Below are 21,787 nucleotides of genomic sequence, written 5' to 3'. Positions count from 1 at the left end.
TGCAAATTTTCATTATTCTGTATTTTAATTTGATACCTAATTAGTCTCTCTTTCCAACCATAGTATATGGCCTAAAAGAATATCCAAAATTGGCTTTGACTTAGCAAATAGATATATAGATTGGGAACAGAAGAGAAAGGAATTTCTAACAGCAGCAGCAGCAGCAACAACAAATTAACATGGAATTAGAGTAAACCTCTCTTACACACCATTGTGTCTGTGATGCTGACGATTCGAAGTTATCAGTGTGTGTGAATGTCCCTAAAGAGTGACTTTCTTCTTTAGGAAGAGAATTGCACATGTAGGGAAAAAAAGGAATCCACTGGACATCCAGTTTCTTTGCCTCTGCCTCCCTCTCACAAGTAGTGTATTGTGTGTGTTTGTAGCTGCCTCCCTCTTGCCACTTGTGCACTAGTGCCTGTGGGCACAGTCAATAAGGAGCTCTCTGTGTCCTCTTGCATCCACCTCAGCCTGATGACAACCTCTGGCTGTTAGCCAGGACTTTGCACAGAGGACACTGAGTGTACTAGAGGAGTTGGCAAAGGTTCTTCTCTGGTCTGATCTGGAAATTGTCAGGCAATTGTGGAACTGGCTATAAGAAGGAATAAAGACTGTTTTCACTCCTCCTATTCTCTCCCCCCTTCTCCCTCCCCCTTCTCCCTTTTTCTTTCTTTCCCTCTTGATGATCCCTCCCTTTCTCAGTGGTGCAAAGGATTTTTTTTTTCTCCAGAAAGCAGAGTGTCTCTGAGGAAGGGGGAGAGAAAGAGAAAGAAAGAGAAAGAAAGAGACGGTCTGCCTCCAGGATTCTCTTCGAGCCAAGATGGGAATGTAGTCCATGATGCAATTAGAAACATAGAATATTTGCTACTAAAGGAGGCAAGGAGGAAGAGGAGGAGAACTGTACATCTTCCACCTCCTGGGATCGCACAGGAAATTGTGAGATTGTCTTTTGACTTAGACGGAGCTGCACATTATTTTGATATTGTTTTTCTTATCCTCGTCCTCCCCCTCTTTTTTTTTTAAACTTCCAACTCCCATCTTCACCCATCCCACATCTTTTCCTTGACTAGACGGTTTGCTTTGATTGTGCGGTTTGCTTTGGAGAAAACTGTTCAGTGAGGAGGGGCTGAACTATCTCTTCTCCACTGGAAGTGGCAGATGAAGAGATGTGCTGTTGTTGTGTATTTTAGGTTTTAACTTGGTTTTTTTTAAATCCCCTCTTTGTTGCCCTCCCAAGATTTTTCTCCACTGTGGAAGTCAGTCTCAGAGAGGAGGCAGTTTCAACGGTGAACAGGGGTGGTCTACAGATGGAACGGGGTTATATTTTTGGATTCTGTTGCTTAGTTCTGTTGCATCCAGGACAGGTTTGGACTGGAGCTCCCAGTACCCAGAAACCTGAGTTGGAAATGCAGATAGAGATCAATGGAAACACCACTTTGGGTCCCACCTTGGAGGACACAGCTGTGGCCCCCACTGAGGCTATACCTGGGGGCGATCGGTGCCTTGGTTACTATGATGTTATGGGCCAGTGGGATCCTCCATTTAACTGTAATTCAAGGATCTACAAGTTTTGTTGCGGGACCTGTGGGTATCGCTTCTGCTGCCAGTTCACAAGCGGGAGATTGGACCAAAGTGGCTGCTCCAATTATGAGACACCAGAATGGGTCAACACAGGCCAACCACCCCCTCGAGTGGACAAGATCCCCGAGAATCCCACCAGAGACAAGGCCAACATGATTGTATACATTATCTGTGGTGTGGTGGCCATCATGGTGCTGGTGGGCATCTTTACCAAGTTGGGGCTGGAGAAATCGCAGAACCCACAGGCTGAGATGACCATGTCAAGGTAAAACACCCCAAATGCCTCTGCATCCCTTATTTCTTCTCTCTCTCTCTCCTTTTAACTCCTTTTCTCTGCAGTGGATAAATGGTATGTCCAAATTCCCTCTACCTGTGGTTCTACTTTCTCCTTCCAAGCTAACATCAAGGTCTACAAAGTGAACTAGTATCTCTCTCTCTCCTTATTTCCACCTCCCTAGACACGCACACCTTGCCTTCTCTTCAGGTCTAAACCCTCAGAAGACAAGATGAAAGAAGGGCATAGCAAATGTAGACCTCAAAGAGGATAGAAGGATCATGCAAATCGATGATAATGAGTCAAAGGAGGTGAAGCTTAGCACAGGATGTTACTTGATTGTGAGAATGGTTAGATAGAAAATTGCCCGAGTTACTACATAATGTGTATTTATTATGGAGGGAACAGTTTGGGGAATTAAGATGAGCCCAGCCAGAACAGATGCACTCTGTGTTGGATATCTAGGAGACTGAAAGTTAAGTTTATGACTTCACCATGTGTTCACAGAGAGATATGCATAGTGGATCTTTGTGCCCTGGACTATATTTTATTTCTTTCCTCCAAGCACCCTGTTTTTAAAAGCAAGCCTATGAAGCTTTGTGGATGTTTTTGTGCCGCTCTGTGCATGTGTTGGGGGTGTGCGTGTCATAAACCCTTGTGCTTAGCAAGCTGATGCATGTGCTGAGGAGAACCCCCTCACACCCCCTTGCCAGCAGGTTGCAGAGGAATGACAAGGCAGGCTGCAAACAACATCATTAAAAAAGCTGTATTTGTGTGAACTGGCTGCGAAAGGGCACCCCTTCAGCTTTGAGATCACTCAAGACAAGACAGCCTTGGGTGCTGAGGTGTGTGTGATGAAGGCAGCTTAAAAGCAATGGGTGGGGACTAGTGAGGAGGGAAGCTGGAATTGCAGGTTCAGGGTCTACTTTGGGGACCAAATTTCTGCCTTCTCTCAACTTGCACCTGCCACCTCTGAAGCAGAGCAACCGCTGAGGACGCAACTTGTCAATTAATTGTTGGTTGTCTGGTGTTTGCTGCCAGTCTCTCTTGTGCATGCTGTCTAGCAGCTTGTGCTTTTCATTTTATTGCTCTCCTCCACCTCTCTCTTTGAGCTTTCTCTGTCATCCCTTTCCTTCCTGTTTCATTTTCTCCTTCTGCATTATAAGCAAAGTTGTTGTCAGTTGTCAGCTTTTACCCCGCTGCCCCCATTCCAATCCAGTGGCTTTTCCCTGACCCTTCTCCCATCAGCCCTTTCTGCCATGGGGCTTGGTCTCCCCCAGCAGCATAATTAGAGGAAGGATTAAGTCTCCATCAAAGGCAAAGCTGTGCCCCCATTCCAAGGCTATGTAGCACTTGTAAGTCACAGCAACAGCTCCCACAACATGCATAGCCACATTGTCTGTAGCTTAATCAGTTGTTCTGGGAAGGGAACATGGGAGCTCAGCCATAATCAAATGTCTCGTGGAACAGCTGGGAGGAGGAAGAGGCAGGGAGGCAGTGCCACTGCTCTGTAACACCAGCACACGGCCTGCCTCTGTGCCAGGGTTGGGGGAGTGGGGGCATGTGGGATTTCCACCTGATTTGTGGCAACAGCAAAGAAGAGAAGGAGGCACAGCCTAGAAAGCTGTTTGCTCCGTCAGAGAGGCTCTGTTGGTGCCTGGCATCGAGGGAGGTGTCGGGGCGACTGCGTGTCACCCTCTGACAGGCTTCCTAAGACCGCCAAAACATCCAGTACAGATGGCCCTGGAGCGTCTCCCTTCGCTGCCTCCTTTGACCAGCTGCTCCACTGACTCCCACTGAGCAGCAAGCAAGGAGAAGCGCTCCAGCTAGATCACAATGCCCACCGGCGGATCTTGTGAAGATCTCCCGCCCCTGTGAGCCAGAGACTTGCTCCCTTTGGTGTGGTGCCCCAGAAAAGTCCTCCTCCGAGGGCAGCAAAATTGCCCACATGAGGCACAATGAGAAAACTGTTTAATGGGCCGTTCCTGCTGTTTAGCCAGTAGCTGTGCTGTGAGCCGTTTTCAGGCAAGTGTGTGACTTTGGATGCAATGTCCCCACGCTGCTGTCACTGTTCAAAAGGACAAATTCTAGGATATGGCATGAGGGATGCAGTGAAACAGAGCTTTGGGTACTATGTTGGATGAGGGCTCCCTGCTCCTGTCCTGCAAGCTTTCTTTTCCCCACGCTTCTCTTTACTTCTGGCAATGCTGCTAGTGCATAATAATGGAGCGTTTTTTAATTACCTATCTAGGCAAGCATTGTTTTCCAACAGTGGCAAGCCAGTTGTTTCTCTGAAGGTTACAAGCAAGGCACAAAGGCAATACCCTGCCCCTTTTGGACTCAGAGGTATACTGCCTCCAAACATGGAGGTTCCATCTTGCGATGGCTAACAGCCTTTGATAGCTATTTCTTCAATGCCTGTGTACGCATTTTAAAGCCATTGAAGCCAGTGGCCAATGGCCATCCTCATGTCCAGTGTTGTTGTGGAGCCAGGACTCACAGGGACACAGTGCTGGCACGTTTTTTATTACCAGGGACACTGATGTCATCTGCCACATACACACACACACACACCACCGAATGCCCTGTTCATTCTGAGCGTAACTGCAATCGTCACAGTAACTGGGGGTAAATGAATTTCCTCAGCATCAAAAGATTGTGCCTTGTGATGCAAGGTATTTTGGGGTGGCTTGGTCTTGCATGGGCAACTAAAACCCATTAGCTTAACAAAAGATCTGCTCCTAGCAAATGGAAACCCCTAGAACTGGTTCAGTTGTTACCGATCGATAAACTGCCTGGAATTTTGGGGTCTCCTTGGGGCCGTGGCTATGGAGACTGTCATGATGAGTGCCTGCACTTCCAAATTTACCACTACATCACTGATCACATCTTGTAGTACTGAGTCCCGTAAGTATACATTTATCACAAAACAATCTTTGCATTCTGTCGCTAGGTCTTTAAAAATGTCACTAACGAACCTGTAGCTAAAAAGCAGGCCATCAGCATCAACAGTTACTAAGGAGCAACACGTGTTGTGCATTGCAGCTAGGCAGGAATACCATTCTTCAGGGACCATTCTTCAGGGACCCACCTCAAGATCATCTAATGGGAGCCCCGGCTTTGAGGGCGGAACGTCTTTTCCAGCATTTGGCCGACTTCAGGCTTGTGGGATATACTCTGTTTTTTACTAGAACCCACCAACCAAAGCCAGGATCATGCATGCAGACGTATGCTGAGAATGAAGGAAGAGGGTGCCTCTAAGCACATGCTTAGCCCAGGTATTCATGACCAGGGCCAGATCTACACCTCATGTCATATCAATACGATCCCAACATGGTGACACCATATCCCTCTTGCACATTTATACCTCATAGAGCACACAGTGACCTCTGCTGTGGTATTTTGGATAATACAGAATAAAAAGCAGGAAGTAACACTAGAAAGGTGGCATAAAGAATGCAGCGTGCCCCAACAGTTATCAGTGCACTGATATACTAATAAAAAGCACTAGTGTAGATCTAGCCCAGGACCAGGAAACAAGCTCAGAAGTATTTTCACACAAAAATCCACTCCTGGGGCCGATCTACATTGCGCCCGCCATCACATTGAATTCGGTGTCCCATCAAGTTAAACGCTCTCGCATTAAAACGTGATTATTCACACTCACCCATTTTCCCCATTGCAGTGCTTCATCGAATGCGAGAGCTCGGTTCACACTCGAGCGCTGTGCTGTTTTCCTGCGCGCGCTTGTCTGATCTCGGATGCTAAGCGGGGTCAGCCCTGGTCAGTAGTTGGATGGGTGACCTCCTGGGAATCAGGCTTCCTGCACTGAGCAGGGGGTTGTTGTATCCCTTCAAATGAGATTAAGTTTTACCCCCTCCTATCCCCCGCTCCAGATGTGTGTTTTTTAAAAATTAAGGCGTTATTCTCGCAAAATTGGGGCTTCTCTGCGATGTTTTTTTTTTGTCTAATTCAGGCATTATCTTCAAAAATTCGAAGTTGTGGGAGCTGCTGAGGAAGCTATGGGATCAGTAGCCAGAAGAAGACATGGGGCTGTGGAGAGCTGTGATTGAACAGGAGGGAAATGCAAACACCGCCATATATGGACAGGCAGGGGAGGGGATTACAACCGGATACCGTAGTGAAGGCAGAAAATCAGAGTACATTAAGGGGAAATACCAGGATATTAGGGTATTGAAAGCAGGAGCACGGAAGTGGGAAATTCTGGTTCCAATTCAAGGCGGGTACTGTGTAGTGTGAAAGGCGGGCGGTGAAACCTCATTGGAAGCAAAAAAAGGTGGTAAGTGTAGATCCAGCCCTGGTTTTCCCCAAGTGTTCTTTTTCAGCAACCTAATTTACAGGGGAATGTTACAGTCATTGCCATTGTTAGGCAATTGGGAGTCAGGAACTCTTGTCAATCTATTGTAAATCAACCAGACACCTGCCAGTAGATCATGTTGATCTACCTTTTGTCCATCTTGCTCTATACCAAGGGTAGCTAAACAGCAACTTTTCAACCATGTGCTTCTCCTGGGAAGTTGGAAGCAGCAGGGGATAAAACCAGATTAAAAAAAAAAAAGGCTGAGTGTGCATATAGACTGGAGTGGCAATAGAAACTTTTACCTTCCTTATTTCTCCTAACCACATCCTGTGAGTGACAGAAAGATCCTGGGAGGAGGAGAGGCCAGAGATATGTGGAGTGGCAACAAACCTGTGGCAGTAGTGGATTCTATGTGACACTGTGGAAGGGGGTCTGTGAGGATCGGGGGTGGGCAAAATCTGCATCTGTAGGGTGGCTGCTGGAGAGAATGAAAAGGCTGGGTTTTGTCAGGTAAAATCATAGTTGTCCCAGGAAAATGTGTAAATTGAGGTATTGTTATTTATTCATTTGGGTGTGTGTCATTCAAGTGTACAGTGAATGCTCAGGGCATATTATGTACAAAATCGGATTGTTACATGAATTCCCACACACACACGCGCACATGCACACGTTTGAGGAAGCATATTTTGGGACCTGTCACAGAACCACCACCTGAGGGGATTTACTCCCCACCTTTTAGAAAAGTTCTTGTACATTCCACTTCAGAGTTCCATAAGATGCCACCAATCTTCTGCTGCTGCTGCTGCTGCTGCTGTTTACATTTTCATACTGCCCAGAAAGCTTCGGCTCTGGGGCGGTATAGAAATGATGATGATCATGATCATGATGATGTTCTTCTAAGGAGCTTGAGGTTCATACATAGTTCTTCTCTCCTGTGAGAACCTACTCCCTATGAGGTGGTTAGAGTGATAGATATTGGCTGGCCCATAGTCACCCAGTGAGCTTCATGATTCTATGGGTTCCTCATTCTCTACACCCACGCACACGCACGCATACCAAGGAAGAAGGCACTCTTGTGGGGATGTTTGAAGATGGCATGTCCTTGGAGACGAGCCCAGTCTGGGTGCTAGGTCCTCCTCTCTCAAAGTCAGTCATAACCTTTCTGGTAGACCTACATTTGTGTCACATATGATTTTATTCTATTTTTTTCAAATAGAGCCCTTGGGAAGCAAAAGGTTTCAGCTTTGAGGGCCCTTACCTAATCAACTTCCACGGTGCTGAAATAATTTAAGATGCTAATTTCGATTCAGCTACAGTTGACATAAAACAACAACAAAGACTCTTGGGGCACCTTTAAAGACTAACGAATGTATTATGGCATAAGCTTTGTGGACTAGAGTCCACTTCAACATATGCCATAAAAAGTGTCAGTCTTTAAGATGCCACAAGATAAGGAGTCTTGTCTTTGTTGTTTCTGCTGCAACAGACTAACACAGCAACCCTTCTGGAAATAGTTCCAGTGTTAACCAGATTCTCGTGGTCAAATGGGGACTGACAGTATTCATTTTTTATGTATTATTTTTATTGTTGGATTTATATCCCACCTTTTTTCCTCTTGCAAGGAACCCAAGGCAGCTTGCGTGGTCCTTCACCTCTCCATTTTATCCTCACAACAACCCTGTGAGGTAGGTTAAGCTGAGAGTCAGTGACTAGCCCAAAGTCACCCAGTGAGCTTCATGGCCATGTGGGAACTAGAACACAGATCTCCCGAGTCCCAGGCCAACATTCTAACCATCGCACCACCTTCTCTTGCATTGGATCCAGATATAGTCATGCTTAGAGTATGACTAAGTCTGGATCCAACCCTGTGGTTATGTCCTGTCTTTCTTCCATGATGGAAATCACAGCAGTGTGCCTCCCATCCAGAGTCTGCCCAGACTGAGACCTGCTCAGTTTTCAGCAAGGTTGCCATATCATGTGCCTTCAGATTATACCCACTGAGATAATTCCTGTCACTTGTTAATAGAGGGTTTAGAGGGGTCTCAAAATCCTTATAAGATTAAGAATGCAATCATATGCATGTTTATTCAGAAGTAAACCCCACTGTCCTCACTTTAAGCCCCACTGTTTTCAAGGGGACTTAGGTAAGTAGGATTGCAGCCTAAAGTTTCCAGACTTGCAGAGTTTACAACTTCAAAGGCACTGGGCTATTAAGATAAGAGAAAGGACGTTTTGCTAAGAGACAAACACCTCAAACAATTGATTCCCAGACTCAAGGAAAGGTTGATAATTTCTGCAGAATACACATTTCCTAAGATTGAGCAGGGCATTTCCATAAAGCAAAGACCCTGTATATGTGATTCTATCTGCTTCCACTTATAGATGAGAAGAGATTGGATTTATAAGTGACTCATTGTGTTTAAAAACTTGATTTAAAAAGGGCTTTTTCACAGGTGCCTTACATGTCCAACAAGACTGAAATTATGTAAAGTCGTTCCAGTGTTGATATGTTTTGTTGCAGAATTTTACCCTTCTGCCAGGCTCGGCCAGAGAACAGACACCAACTTTTGTTTGAACGGATGTTTATTACCAGAACACCAAGGTGTGGTGCAGTCAAGAGCTGCCAACGTGGCGTCTCGGGACTGGACCCAGAACAATAGGCAACTTTGTTATTTACACAAACAAGTAAACAAGGCACATGATGTAAGCTTTGGTCAGTATTTGGTACAGCACTGAGTCAAGGGGCCGCAACCTTCCTTCAGGCAGTCTCCCATCCAAGTACTAACCAGGGCTGGCCCTGCTTAGCTTCCGAGATCAGACAAGATCAGGCACATCCAGCCCTTTGAGCATGACGTAAGCTTTGGTCAGTATTTGGTGCAGTGCTGAGTCAAGGGGCCATAACCTTCCTTCAAAGAAAGTTTTCCGGTTTCCAGAGACAAGGGCGCTGCTAGGCATTGTGACGCATGTGCAGTAAGTTAATCAGCCACCATCCTCTAGCACTAATTCAATCACTACGTCCTTTTGCCTATGTGACTCTTGGCACCTCAGCAACACGTCCCCATGCTAACAGTGCGAGTGGTATTTTTCCACTTCAGTTTGTATGATGGTTGTGTGATGTAATTTATTGATCTAAAAATAAGAACGCAGGGGGTGGGAGAGGGAATTAAATCCCACCAGATTCTAAGAGGTTAACTTTGTCACTAAACGGGCTTTCCTGTGCGCGCGCACTGTTTGCACAAACACATATTGTTTACCCACTTTAAAGCACCTTATCAATGTCCATATCTATGAGCGCACAGCAATGTGGTTGCAGGGGGCATCCTATGCAAGATAAATAGAGCATGGCCATTGTGTTACGCTGTCTATCCACTGCTGTCCCACTGTGCTGGCTTGTTTCAAAAAGGGTACAGGATTTTGTCAGCAGTGGCTGGATTCATGATGGCCAAATTGCCTTAGGATGGTGCACTGTCTCCCTAGTCCTCCACCATCCCATGTCTTCCATGCCCTTCTTCTATTTTTATGATGTGCAGCAGCTTGGAACACACCAATATGCCACATTTGGTAACAGTGGACAATACTGGCACAATAGCATAAATCAGTGCAGGCTGGTGGCTCCAATGTCGGGGGGGCTGTGAATCTGCTCTGGGTTTCAGTCAAAACCAGTCAGAACTCTAAGCTATCCATGGTCTGAACCTAGTGCTGAATCCTATCCCCAAAATAGGTTCAGCACCCTGAATATCTCATTTAGGATTCTGACAAGTTCTGACTGAAACCCAGAGCGGATTTACCGCCCCACTGACATCAGAGCCACCAGCCTCCACTGGCATAAACCCATCAGCTGCACAAGTAAAAAATGTGCAGTGTCACAGTGTCACAACATTAGGAGAGCATGGGGACTCTTTTACTCCTCCATAGTTGTTTGTCAGCATAGCATATTAGAGGATCATTAGAGGCTGTTTTAAATTGTTTTTATGAAGCAAGCGGATTTACAGAGATTATTTGTGGGGAGGGCAGGATTGAACCAATATGGTATTAAAATGTTGAGGGTATAAGATCATACTACAGAGACCACCTAAACGTACCAACCGCATTTGCCAGTTTCTTAAGTAAAGGCATACACACTGAATTACAGATTAACATTCCCGGTCCATTTAGCCACACAGGGATTTTATGTTAGTGAACCAATTTAGATGCTACAAACCGGCCTTGATTCCAAGGGCTTTAATTAGCACATGTAGCTTTATGTTGGATTGTGGCCCAGGACAAATTAGATTTGAACGAATATAAAAAATTGAGAATAAAAGAAATCTTGCTATGCTTTGCAGGATTACTGCATATCCATGCAATTGTTCTACCGTGCCCTTGATAGCAAATAAAAAAGCATTGATTTTGGATGCAGTTTCTCTACTCTAAATGCAGATAAATATGGCTGAAAAACTGGGATCTTTGCTGAGCTACCACTGCCATGAAATTTCTGCTCAGTTGGCTGAGAAGCCGGAATTTAGGTGGACGTGGATGGCCAACCTGTGTGCAAGGAGCAGTTCCCTCACTGAAATCTAGTTGTGATTAGGAAAGCCAGGTGATGCAAAGGAAAATGAGCCTCCTGTTGAACAGCTGGGTAAAAGAGGGCATTTTGTAAGCTACAGCCTGCCATACAGGGATGGGGAGGGCTGTAAATACCAAAACGTAACCACCAAATGTAAACGCCAAAATGTAAATGGCAAAATGTAAACGCCATTTTGTGAGCTGCAGCCTGCCATACAGGGAAGGGGAGGGCTTTAGGTGCCAAAATCTTGTTTTCCTCACAACCCTTAAAACAGGGATGGGGAACCTCTTTCAACCCAAGGGACAAATTCAGTTCTGGAGATGCTCTTGGGGGCTGCATCCCAGTGGTGGGTGGGGCAGAAGACAAAAGGGGTGGGGCCAAAAATACAAAAAACATCAACATTTTGTAGCTTACAGCTCTTACTGCTGCCAGCAGTTCAGCCTTTAGAGAGGCATTTCAACCTTTTAGAATGAGGGAAAACTGCACAGAGGCTGGGAAACCACCAAACGACTGGTGGTTGGGGAAGAGGGGTTGGGGCCAGGAGAAAGGGGCAGAGCCACGGAGAACCCCAGAGGCCTGGATTCTGACCACAGGAGGGACAGATTGGGACCCTGGTAGGAGAGTGCCCCACCTTTGCATGTAGTCAACCTAGATGTGCTTAACTATTGGCTTAGGGTGCAATCCTATGCATGTTTAGACAGAAAAAAGGCCTACAACTCCCAGCATGAACCTTTACTCTATTACTTGTTATTTTAACCAGTTGAAATTGGGTTAAACACAGTTTAAGCCTGTACTTAACTCCATCTTTTTCCTCAAACACACAGCCTCTGCCAGTCTTTAAAGAACTAATGATTGCAGTCTTCAGACAATTCTTTCCAGACTAGTCATATTGACTACAAAGGAACTATCCTGGAATATTAAATTTAAGTCTCAACGTATTACTTGCTTCTTTTTTTTTACAAGCAAACCAAAGAAAGTTAAAGTACATTCTTTTTGCAGAGGTTGTTCATGCTGTTTTGTAGTATCATTCCTACTAATGCCAAACTTCAGTGGTTGGGTTTGTAATTTTTTGAAAACAATGGTCCAAGAAAGACCTATGATTTTCTAGGACCTACAGAATATTGAGTGTGTCATTTAAAACAACAACACCAGGAAAGGGGATGGGGAGAAGAGAGGAAACCAGCCTGCTCAAGACACTAATAATTTCTAGTAAGCATCCTGAAAGGAGGGTTGTTGTGAATCAGCAAAACCGGAACTAGCTGGAGCTCTCCGAATTCCATCTCGAAAATTGTTCTGACTCAAGTCCATATCAGATTGCGAGTGTAGTGTTTTTCTTTTTGCAAGAAAATCCGTGCGAATTTTCATGCAGATTTTTCCAAATGTACACATCAATTGTGTGCATCGTTGAAATGTACACTCTTCTCCCATTGATTAAAGCGTATTTGTGCACATTTTTCAAAAGTACACATTTTTTTCATGCACATTTTTTTGAATGTATGCATGCTGTCGGATGCATTTCGGGGGTCTGTGAATCACATTGCAAGCCCGGAAATGTATGGATTTGGACCGCAGATTGTGTCCAAATCCATGTTCAGTCCAGAAGGTGCAAAATGGGTAAATCCTGATCAAAAATGAAAAGAAACAAATTTCTCATACATCCCTACCTGAACGTGGAATTTGGGAAGGGGGGATGGGTGACATCATGTTAAAAACACCCCTCCTAGCAATATACAGCATATGCAGGCAACGAGCAGCCTGTGAGCCCCACGCGACCCTTGGCTGGTCTCTGTGCAGCTTGCACCCAGCCACGGGATGCCCCCCCCCCACTTGACCCCACTGCCCAGCTGATCAGCCATCAGTTGGAAGTTGGGGAAGAGATGGTTGTTTCCTCGCTGCCAAGAGCACCAGGGTAACAACAAACTGGATCAGGATCAGGGTGAAGCCTCCCCAGCAATCCGCATCCAGATTGCTGTTCCCTGCTGCTAGTAGCGAGGAAAAGGCGATATGCATCATTAAGCCTTTCTCTCCTGCCAGCAATCTCAGTGCACAGACCAGTGATTTCTCAGCGCTACTAGCAGCGATCTGAATCAGGGTCCCTGTGGGAAGAGAGGCTTTAACCTCCTCCTGGTGCAAAGCGCTGCAGTGAGGAAGCAGTTACACGACACGCACACCCAGCCCCATCCCATCCCTGATTTCAGCGGGCAAGGAAGGGAGGTTTGAGCCTCTCCATCCCTGCATGCTAGCGTGGATGCGTGCTTGTGCGTGTATGTACACGCGTGTGTTTGCACCCCCTGCCCCACCCTCTAGCACTGCATACAGCCCTCCTGGCCCCAAAGACTGCCCACTCCTGCTATACAGAAATGTTACACGAGGGAGGAAAGGACAGGAGAAACCTTTGAGAAAGGCGTCCTCCTCGCCCCGCCCCGAAACCTCCCAAACCTTCTGCAAGCCCTAAAGAGCGCTACACGCAGTTCCTGTTCCAGCCTGGTTAGTGCAGGGGTGGGCAGACCAGGATCTGGGGTGTTTTTTCGGTAGAACCCTAAGTTCCACCTATCGGAGCAAATGTAGCATGCAGTGCAGATAAAATTAAAATGAAGAGTCGCTCTGAGCACATCCTGAGTCCAGGAATTTGTTTTCAGTGCCAGAACTGAAGTGAGCTCGTATTACTTCCACACACAAAGGCTACTGCACATTTTCTTCATTTCAGCCGGTGGAAAAAGGTGTTTTGTTAAACAATTGGGAGTCAGAAACCTTTGCCCATCTCCTGCAGAACAACCACGCCAAGGCTAGAACCCTGAGCAGCAACACTTCCAACAGGGGCTGTGGGATTACATTGCAACATGTTGGTGTGCTATTTATTACTTCTGTGTTAGAAACACGTTACTCTGTTCCTGGGGGCTCCTCTATCGCAACCTTGATTGCAACCAGTGGAGGCTGGTGACTCTGATGTCAGCGAGGCCTTGAATCCTCCTTGGGTTTCAGTTAGACCCAGTCAGAACTCTAAGGGAGCTATCCTATGTGCCGGGCACATTTTGGGGATATGGTTAAACACCTTGGATAGTTCCTTTAGAATTCTGACTGGCACGGATGGAAACCCAGAGCGGAATTATAGCCCCACTGACATTGGATCCACCAGCCCGCCCTGCTTGCAACGCTCTTTATTGCAACTGCTCCAGAGAGAATTTATGCATTGCCAATATGGGGAGAGGTCCTGCCACTCACTCTGGTATAGGGGAAGGACTAGCCTGAAGGAAACTATGGAGGCTGATAAACAGCTTCTGGAATCTACAGAGGTTGCAGGAATCATGGATCACCACAACGTGTGCTGCCAAAACTAGGGAAGCTATGATTGGAAGAGCCAGAGCTGAATTTCTACAGCAAGACATGCTAGGGATGAAGGCCCTACCTGGAGGCCAGGTGTGATGGGGAGAAGGCCAGAGAATGAAGGACAGAAACAGTGTCACCACAGTTGACACACATATTCTTATCTTTACAGGTTATCTTACTTATGTTAGTGAATACTCTTGTTTTTCTATTACATTAAGTCAAGCATAGGAGTTCATAGGATGCAGCCTTGTACCAGGTTAGACCATCTGCCCATCTAGCACAATCTGGCACTATAAGGCTGCTGGAATGTACAGGAAACATAGAAGCACTGAGAAATGGAGTACCTCTATTGCCTCTGTGAGTTTCTGATCAGTGAGGTACCTGTTCTGGTTTGTGGACTGTCAGATACGGAGCCCGATTTGGCAATAAATCCACTTTAGGGGGGGGAGCATAACCTGGATGAAATAATAAAGCTTCAAGAAATTGTTTATTAGGTCAGAGAGAATGATCTAGGGAGCTGCCTTGAATTACATGAGCTGATTTTAATCCTGCAAAGAATCCTGAAAAGTGCTGAAGGAGTTGCACTGGTTACCAGTTGTTTTCCAGGCCAAATTCAAGGTGTTGGTTTTGACCTTTAAAACCCTATATGGTTCTGGCCCAGCCTATCTTAAGGAGTGCCTCCAGCAACACCAGACAGGCGGCTTAACAAGATCAGCCTCGGATGGCCTTCTCTCTGTCCCATCAGCCAGGACAGCTAGACTGGTGGGGAGAAGGGAGAGGGCCTTCTCTGTGGTGGCCCACACTCTGTGGAACTCCCTCCCTAGGGAACTCCGCCATGCCCCTTCTTTAATGAGCTTCCACCACACATTAAAAACATGGTTGTTCAGGCAGGCATTTGGCGTGGGTTAGGGTATTTTTAGAAATATGATGTTTTTACTGTAGAATTTTATTGTTTTGAACTGTTCTATTATACACTCTGTACATCGCCCAGAGTGGCTGGGTGACCAGCCAGATGGGCGATTAATAAATTTAATAAATAAATAAATGAAATAACATCAGGAATACCACACACATAAAGTTTTAAATGGCTTATTCTGCTAAGTGATGGATATGGATTTAATCTTTCTATTAGTTTGACTGCAAAACATAGGATTGGACCAGTATGGGAATTGCATCACAGAATTTCAGGCTCATGGGGCACTTAAGTCACTTGCAGAATCCGAGTTGGTGCCAAAGTATGCTGACATGGATGCAGTGGGGTTTAATGTAGCAATTTCATAAAGAACTCTTACTAACAATGTCTGAATGTGTAAAAATGAGCGCAAATATTCAGCATACTTTTGACTAGGCTAGTTATGTCAGACCAACTGCACAGAATTATTTGCCCAACCAGTCAATGACTTCTATGCGATTCTGAAGTTTGCTGCTTCCCAGCATGGTTATTTGATGGAAAGATAAAATCTCCTGAACGATCTGTATCTCCTCTGACTGTAGGAATGGTGATAGTAATTTCTATTCATGACTCTGTAACAGAGTAAAAGGGTTGTAGCTATCATGGGTTCGGAGCAATTTGGAATAAGTGTGTGTGCCCTTGTATGTGTGGCACAGGCTGATGGACAATTTGGTATAACCAGCTTGTCTTAATCCATCCTCAAAAGGAAATATATGCATTACATTAGCTCCATGCAGACAGTCAAATTTGTATGTAGGTGGAGCAGAATCAAGATCACACCTTCCGGCCTCATCCACAAACTCCACTGTTTGACCATAACTTGCACAGGGACCTATGCATACTATGCCCACCAATGTAGGCTCCAACTCTACAATCTGTATCCTGCAGATCGCACATCCAGGCTCTACATGCATTGGGGCATATGTGCACAGACTCCTGTGCAGCAGTCCCTAAATGTGTGGAGACCGAGCCACAATCCTCATTCCAATCCCTCCCACCACACATATGTTTCTACCCAGTTTAGCCGCCTGTACTGGGCTAAAGGGATCCTTGCCTGCTCTACACTGCACCTCCGCACTATTCTTTTGAAGACAGAACACAAGAGACCTAGGGCATATCTTCACTACAGACTTAACTCACCACTTTATGAGGCTTCTGTTTCCAGATTCTTTGCAGAATTAAGACCAGCTCCTTTACATGTGTTTTTTTTTGGGGGGGGGAGGGGGTCGTTCTCTTCCTTCTGTTCCCTTCCTTCCTTGTGTTCCATTTACACAAGGACTAGCTGGTGCTGTGGTATATCAGAATTGCACAACTACATTAGGCTTTGTCCCACCTGAACCTGTTCAGTTATTTAATGGGGGGAAAGCCTTGGGACTTACTGAGACCATAAATGGATTTTGATGATATCAGAGAGGGGTGCGAAGGAGAGAGTGTGAGCAACAGGATTCCTTTTTTTTAAAGAGGTAAGTAAACATCTGGCTCTTAGAAAATATTTTAAAATAGTGTGTTGTTTACAATATTGTAAAAACCATTGGTGGGGGAACTGGTTGTGTGAATCACCCCCAAAGGACTTGTAACACTTTTCCTGTGATGTTGTTCACATCTTACACTACAGTTTGTGGTATAAGACTAGAAGTGGCAGTATGAGGAAGATTATCAATTCACCAAGATCTCAATTTACACTTAACACTTAGCTGTGGAAATGTGGCTCACAATATTACATTCTGCCCAAGTAGTCTGTTGCAGAAATCCATTCCATTTTGTGTTGAGAAAAGTTCCAATAGGCCTCAGGGTTCTTATTGCCAAATGTTCAAAATCATTAGCCTAGCCCTCAAAAATCATGAAACAGCTTTAGAAACCATGAAATCTAAAAACACAGACAATGTGAGGGTTTTTTTGGCCAACCAGTATCTCCCGTTAACACTTAGATAACAGAATGAAATGTGTTGTGCATGTCCCAGACCCAAATCTATATTTCAAGTTCAAATGCCCATTCTACCCTCCTCAAAGAGGCAGGAAAATGCAAAAAATATTGTAATGTGGATGCCTGCCTTACATATGGAACTATCAGAATGAAAGTTGGTGTACATGCTCAGGATACAATTCTGGGTTGCAGGTTTGAAGCCCAGCTTGACAGCTGTACCTGTTTTCAATCATGCCAGGAAAGGTAATAGGCCAATATACCTTATTTCCCTTGGGCTTTGACTGATCACGATGAAACTTGATTTGTAAACACCAGTTAGTCCTCCCAGCTCCCCCCAAATCATTTTCAGTTCTATTTATTGTGAAGCAAGAGCTTCAGAACATTTACTGGTACAGTTTTGGAGGATTTTAGTACACATGGGTATAGTGTTTGTCAAGCTTAATGCAATTACGAAGGCTGGCTAGTGTTGCATTTGGATTGGATTGCCTCTAAAAAATGAAAACTAAGATTATATCTGATTTACAAAGCACTATGGAACTAGGCTATTACGATATTTTCTACAGAGCTGCCATATTAGGCAATAAAAGATTCCTTATCTTAAAATTATCTTAAAATAAGGGATGTGTTGTAAGTCAAGGTGTACAGATCCTCAGTTAATACAGGACACACCAGACAGGAAGCGGGACAAGAACTTTATTGTCTCTCTCAAATATGAACACAACAGCACAGGAAACTCTTGATGCCCCCAGATACAGTGAAGTGTCCTCCAAGACAAGGAGCTGTGGTTCCATCCAGTATACTGACCTTCCCCAGCCTGGTGCCCTCCAGGTGTTTTGTACTACAACTCCCAGCATTCCCAACCATTTCCTATGCTGACTGGGGCTGATGGGAGTTGAAGTCCAAAATATCTGGCAGGCACCAGGTTAGGGAAGGCTGCAGGATAAGTTGCTGTGTCTCTCCCCGACAAGGAATTCTGGTTCCATCCCAAGTTGGAGCAAAGCCTGGCATATACACACCCACCCACACAACCACCTAGGACTTCATTTGAGCATGGAATGAACAGTGCTCCGCCTCAGTTAGAACAGCTCTCCGTGACAGGACTAATCTTAGAAATATGTGGCATATTCGTAGTAGAATGCCAGTGAGCAAGTGCAGAGCTGTGTTTCTGTCAATGCTGAAGAACTAAACACACTGCTCTAGATTTAAAAGCGAGAATGGCTAAACAGGTCTAGTCCTACATACCTCCCATTTAAAAATAAAGTCTCTGTGTATTAATGGGTTGCTGCTTTGCGATTCCCTCACTTCTCACAAGTGAAGGAGGGGAGAAGGCCCTTAAAACATGCTGTTGCCAGGGGGCAGATGCTGTGCCCCCGCTTGGCAATGCGCTGGATCTTTGTGTTCAGTGTCAGAAATGGGTGGTGGCTAGTAGCAATACTCGCATAAGGACAGGGGAGCTATAAGGCAGCTGCGATCAAGCCAAATGACCAATAATCCAGGCCAAGAAGCCCAGCAGCGAAAGGGGGCAGGGATGATAACAGATGGCACAGGCTGTGAGGTGGACTATAATCGATTTGTAATGGAGGTAACAGCATATTGTGGACTGGGCTGGGTGAGGAACTGCAGGTTATGAACATTAATTGCTAGACCCCCGTAGAACACGATCCAGCGAAAAAGTCCGACACACATTCAGTACAACAGCAGTCTTCAGAAAGTCTTGCTGTTTTGTGATTTTGCTCTGTAATGGCCCCAAGGGACTAATATGTGTTGGCACCTTTCACAAGATCATTCCCCAGGGCTCATAGTATAGGAAGGCTGAAAAACCCACTGTGCAGTGGGGGAAAGCTAGTCCTGTGAATAAACCAATATAGAGAGTAAGGATGGACAAATCAGTCTATGTCAATTTTGACAGCCTGTGTCATTTTTGCATGCGTTCCTTTATAAATGTTCCATCCCGTTTCTGCATTAATGTGTAAATTGGAGGGAAACTGCACAAAGATTCATATATAAATAGTATTTTAATGTGTTTTCTCAGAAAATATGCATTTCTAAATGTAATTTATCTAAATCTACAAATTTCTACACAATGTATTTTATTAATACATGTTATTATTACATTTTAAATGTATTTTATTATAAAATACACATTTTAAAATTCATTTTGGAACTTCTTTTGAGTCATGAACTTTATCACAAAATTCAGAGAAGTATAAAATCTGCAGGGTAATTACATTCTCATCCACAGGTTATTGTGGAAAGTGCAGGTCAGGCCAGTTTGTATCAAAATTCACAAAAATCGAATTTCTCAACTATTCCCTAGTATAGATGTATATCTGGATTTCCAGTCATGGCATAACTGACACCGCAACTGGCAGGCTTGAAAACAGAGAGACATTCCACAAGATATGGGCAGGTAGCCAAATGGTAAAATTGGCAGAAAAGTACCCATAGTTATGGCATCATCCATTTATTTAGAGTTGATATTCAATTGTATGTCTACTGCTTCTCTTGTGGTACAGGTGACATTTCAATATATACAAGAATTTCTGGCTGGTATCTCAGAGTACCTTGTGCATTTCCCTAGAATGTTTAAAAATGGAAGACACTGAAAATGACCACTTGAAGGGATGGAATGGGAGGTGTGCCACAGATGTCTACACTACCACTGAATAAAGATCAACTTATAGAGCTTTTCTACATGAGGTTGTCAATCTGCTGTATCTACCTTCGGTTTCATCACAGAATTGAGATCCAACCGCTACACGAGACGCATTTCTGTTCCTGCTTTTCCACTACATAACCTCCTTGTGGCACTGTGGTATAGCAGAATAGTGCAAATACATGAGGAAATCATGCTTTCTTTCACTTTCACAATTAAATACTGCATTTTCCCTACTATAAAAAATACTCGCTGAAAGTGCTGGTCAGACACAGGACCAAAACTGGAGGGTCACATCATCGTCTAAAAAACCCATAAACGACCATGAGTAGGGAATGACAAGTGCATAATAAATGCCTCATGTAGAAAAGCCCATAGTCTATCTCAGATCTTCAGGGGACAGTGCCTATGCTTATGTAGCCAAAATGGTACCACACATACACAAGAGGATGGTATTGGCAGACACAGGGGAACCCTGAAGTTTGTAGAAGTACCCAAAAATGTTAGGGGAAAAAACCCTAAGGGGAGGGAGTAACATCTCAATGAGGACTGAGCATGCTCAGGGTTCACAAAATGCTGACCAAATGTTTGCAAGGGCTAACTCAGTGGGAAGGGCAATGGAATGGAGAATCATGGAAGAGGGCATGGCTAATGACTGGCACAGTAAGCAGAATCCATTTTATTCAGATAATTTCTTTGATGCATAGATACGATGGTGGCAATGCTGCTAAAATGACAAAGTGAAGTTCCTTTGGCAAGTTTAACATGGTAGGTTTAATTCTCCAGCAGGGCTCTTAGGTTTTTGGTAGGGTAGTAGGTGAGGGGGGGGGGCTCTCTCTCTGTCTCTCTCTCTGCCTCATTTGGAGACCCATTTTCCCTCTCCTTCCCCTGGCAAACCTAGCTGCCACCCCCTTAGTTCTATGTTATCAGTAACTTCAGCTGGTTCAGGATGTGGCAGCCAGTGTTCTGGTGGGTGCTCCTCCTTGGGACCACCTGGCACCTGTTCCAGGTGGTGGTTATTACCTCTAAAGGCCTAAATGGTTTGGACCCAGGATAGCCGAAGGACCATCTGTCCTCCCATAGAACCTGCCTGCTCTTTACAACCCGCAAGGGAGGCTGTCCTCGACATCCCAACAGTGGCAGAGGCATGACTGGTTGGGACACAGGAGGGGCTTTGCTGAGATTGTCAACATCTTTGCTGTCTTTCCCTCTCTCTCTCTCCCTCCCTTCCTCCATCTGGTTAAGATGTTTTTATTTTGGCAGCTTTTGACCTGCAAGGCTGATGGGGTTTAGTGGAATGATCCCTCAACATAAGTTGCTTTTATATGTGCTGTATGTTGTTGTTAAATTTCAACTGTATGTCAAATTGTGTTGCGGCATTAATGCTACAGTGCACAACCATGAGCACATGATGCAGTTGCCAACTGGGCATGTCCTTAAACTAGTGACAAACAATCTTCTTTTTTCAGAGAACTGAAGGTGATAGAAACCAGGCATCATCGCTTAGGGTGTGTTCTGCTCATCCCACTGCCACATCTGGTAATCAGGTTTGCAGGAGCGGGATTTGTATTTCAAGAACCTGCAAAGAGTGGCTGGAGGTGACAGCGGGACAAAAGAAATGAGTGTTTGCATCACAGCCAACAAATAGCTCTGTCATTCCAGCTTGGACTTTTGTATAAACCATTGTCTGTCTCCAGCCTCATGGTTATTCATGTTTTAACAAATTTACTTAGAAGCTAAGCTAAACTCGGTGTGAGGTTAATTGTCCTCCAGGACCCTGCCTATCCTTCAGGGGTCTGTCATACTGAGCAACAACTGAGAAGCTGCTGTTTTAAATTCCCCACAATGCTCTGCAGTGACTCTACCTTGCCGCATTGTGGTGAAGGCCAATGGCTCTGATGTCAGTGGAGCGGTAAGTCCGCTCCATGTTTCAGTCAGAAACAGTTAGAACTCTAAAGGAGCACCTTGATAGCTCTGTTAGAGTTCTGACTGGTTCTGACTGAAACCTGGAGCGGATTCACTGCCCCACTGACATCAGAGCCACCAGCCTCCACTGCTATCACTACAGGTCATGGTGCTGCTGCTTTTCCCCCCGTCGCCCACCATTCCTGCCTGTAAACCTGCTGGGGGGGGTCACTTATGTCCAGGAGGGACACCTGGAGTTAGCTCCAGTGAAGTATGACCCCATATGCAAGCCAAGCCTCGG

General features: G+C 45.1%; 1 protein-coding gene across 1 annotated transcript in view; it reads left to right on the top strand.

Annotated features, from left to right (window-relative positions):
• The first annotated feature begins 554 nt into the window (after window positions 1–554).
• Window positions 555–21,787, top strand: part of SHISA8 (shisa family member 8) — a 49,394-nt gene continuing 28,161 nt past the window's right edge. The window contains exon 1 of the mRNA XM_084810007.1: window positions 555–1,846. Within this exon, the coding sequence (XP_084666133.1) occupies window positions 1,308–1,846 (539 nt within the window). The 5' untranslated portion in view covers window positions 555–1,307. The remainder of the gene's footprint in view (window positions 1,847–21,787) is intronic.

Source organism: Heloderma suspectum, chromosome 7 (genome assembly GCF_057233095.1).
Source record: "Heloderma suspectum isolate Gila_16-S chromosome 7, 16-S_ref, whole genome shotgun sequence".
NCBI lineage: Eukaryota > Metazoa > Chordata > Lepidosauria > Squamata > Helodermatidae > Heloderma > Heloderma suspectum.
The sequence above is the reverse complement of the archived record's forward strand: the minus strand, read 5'-3'. Positions and strand labels throughout refer to the sequence as shown.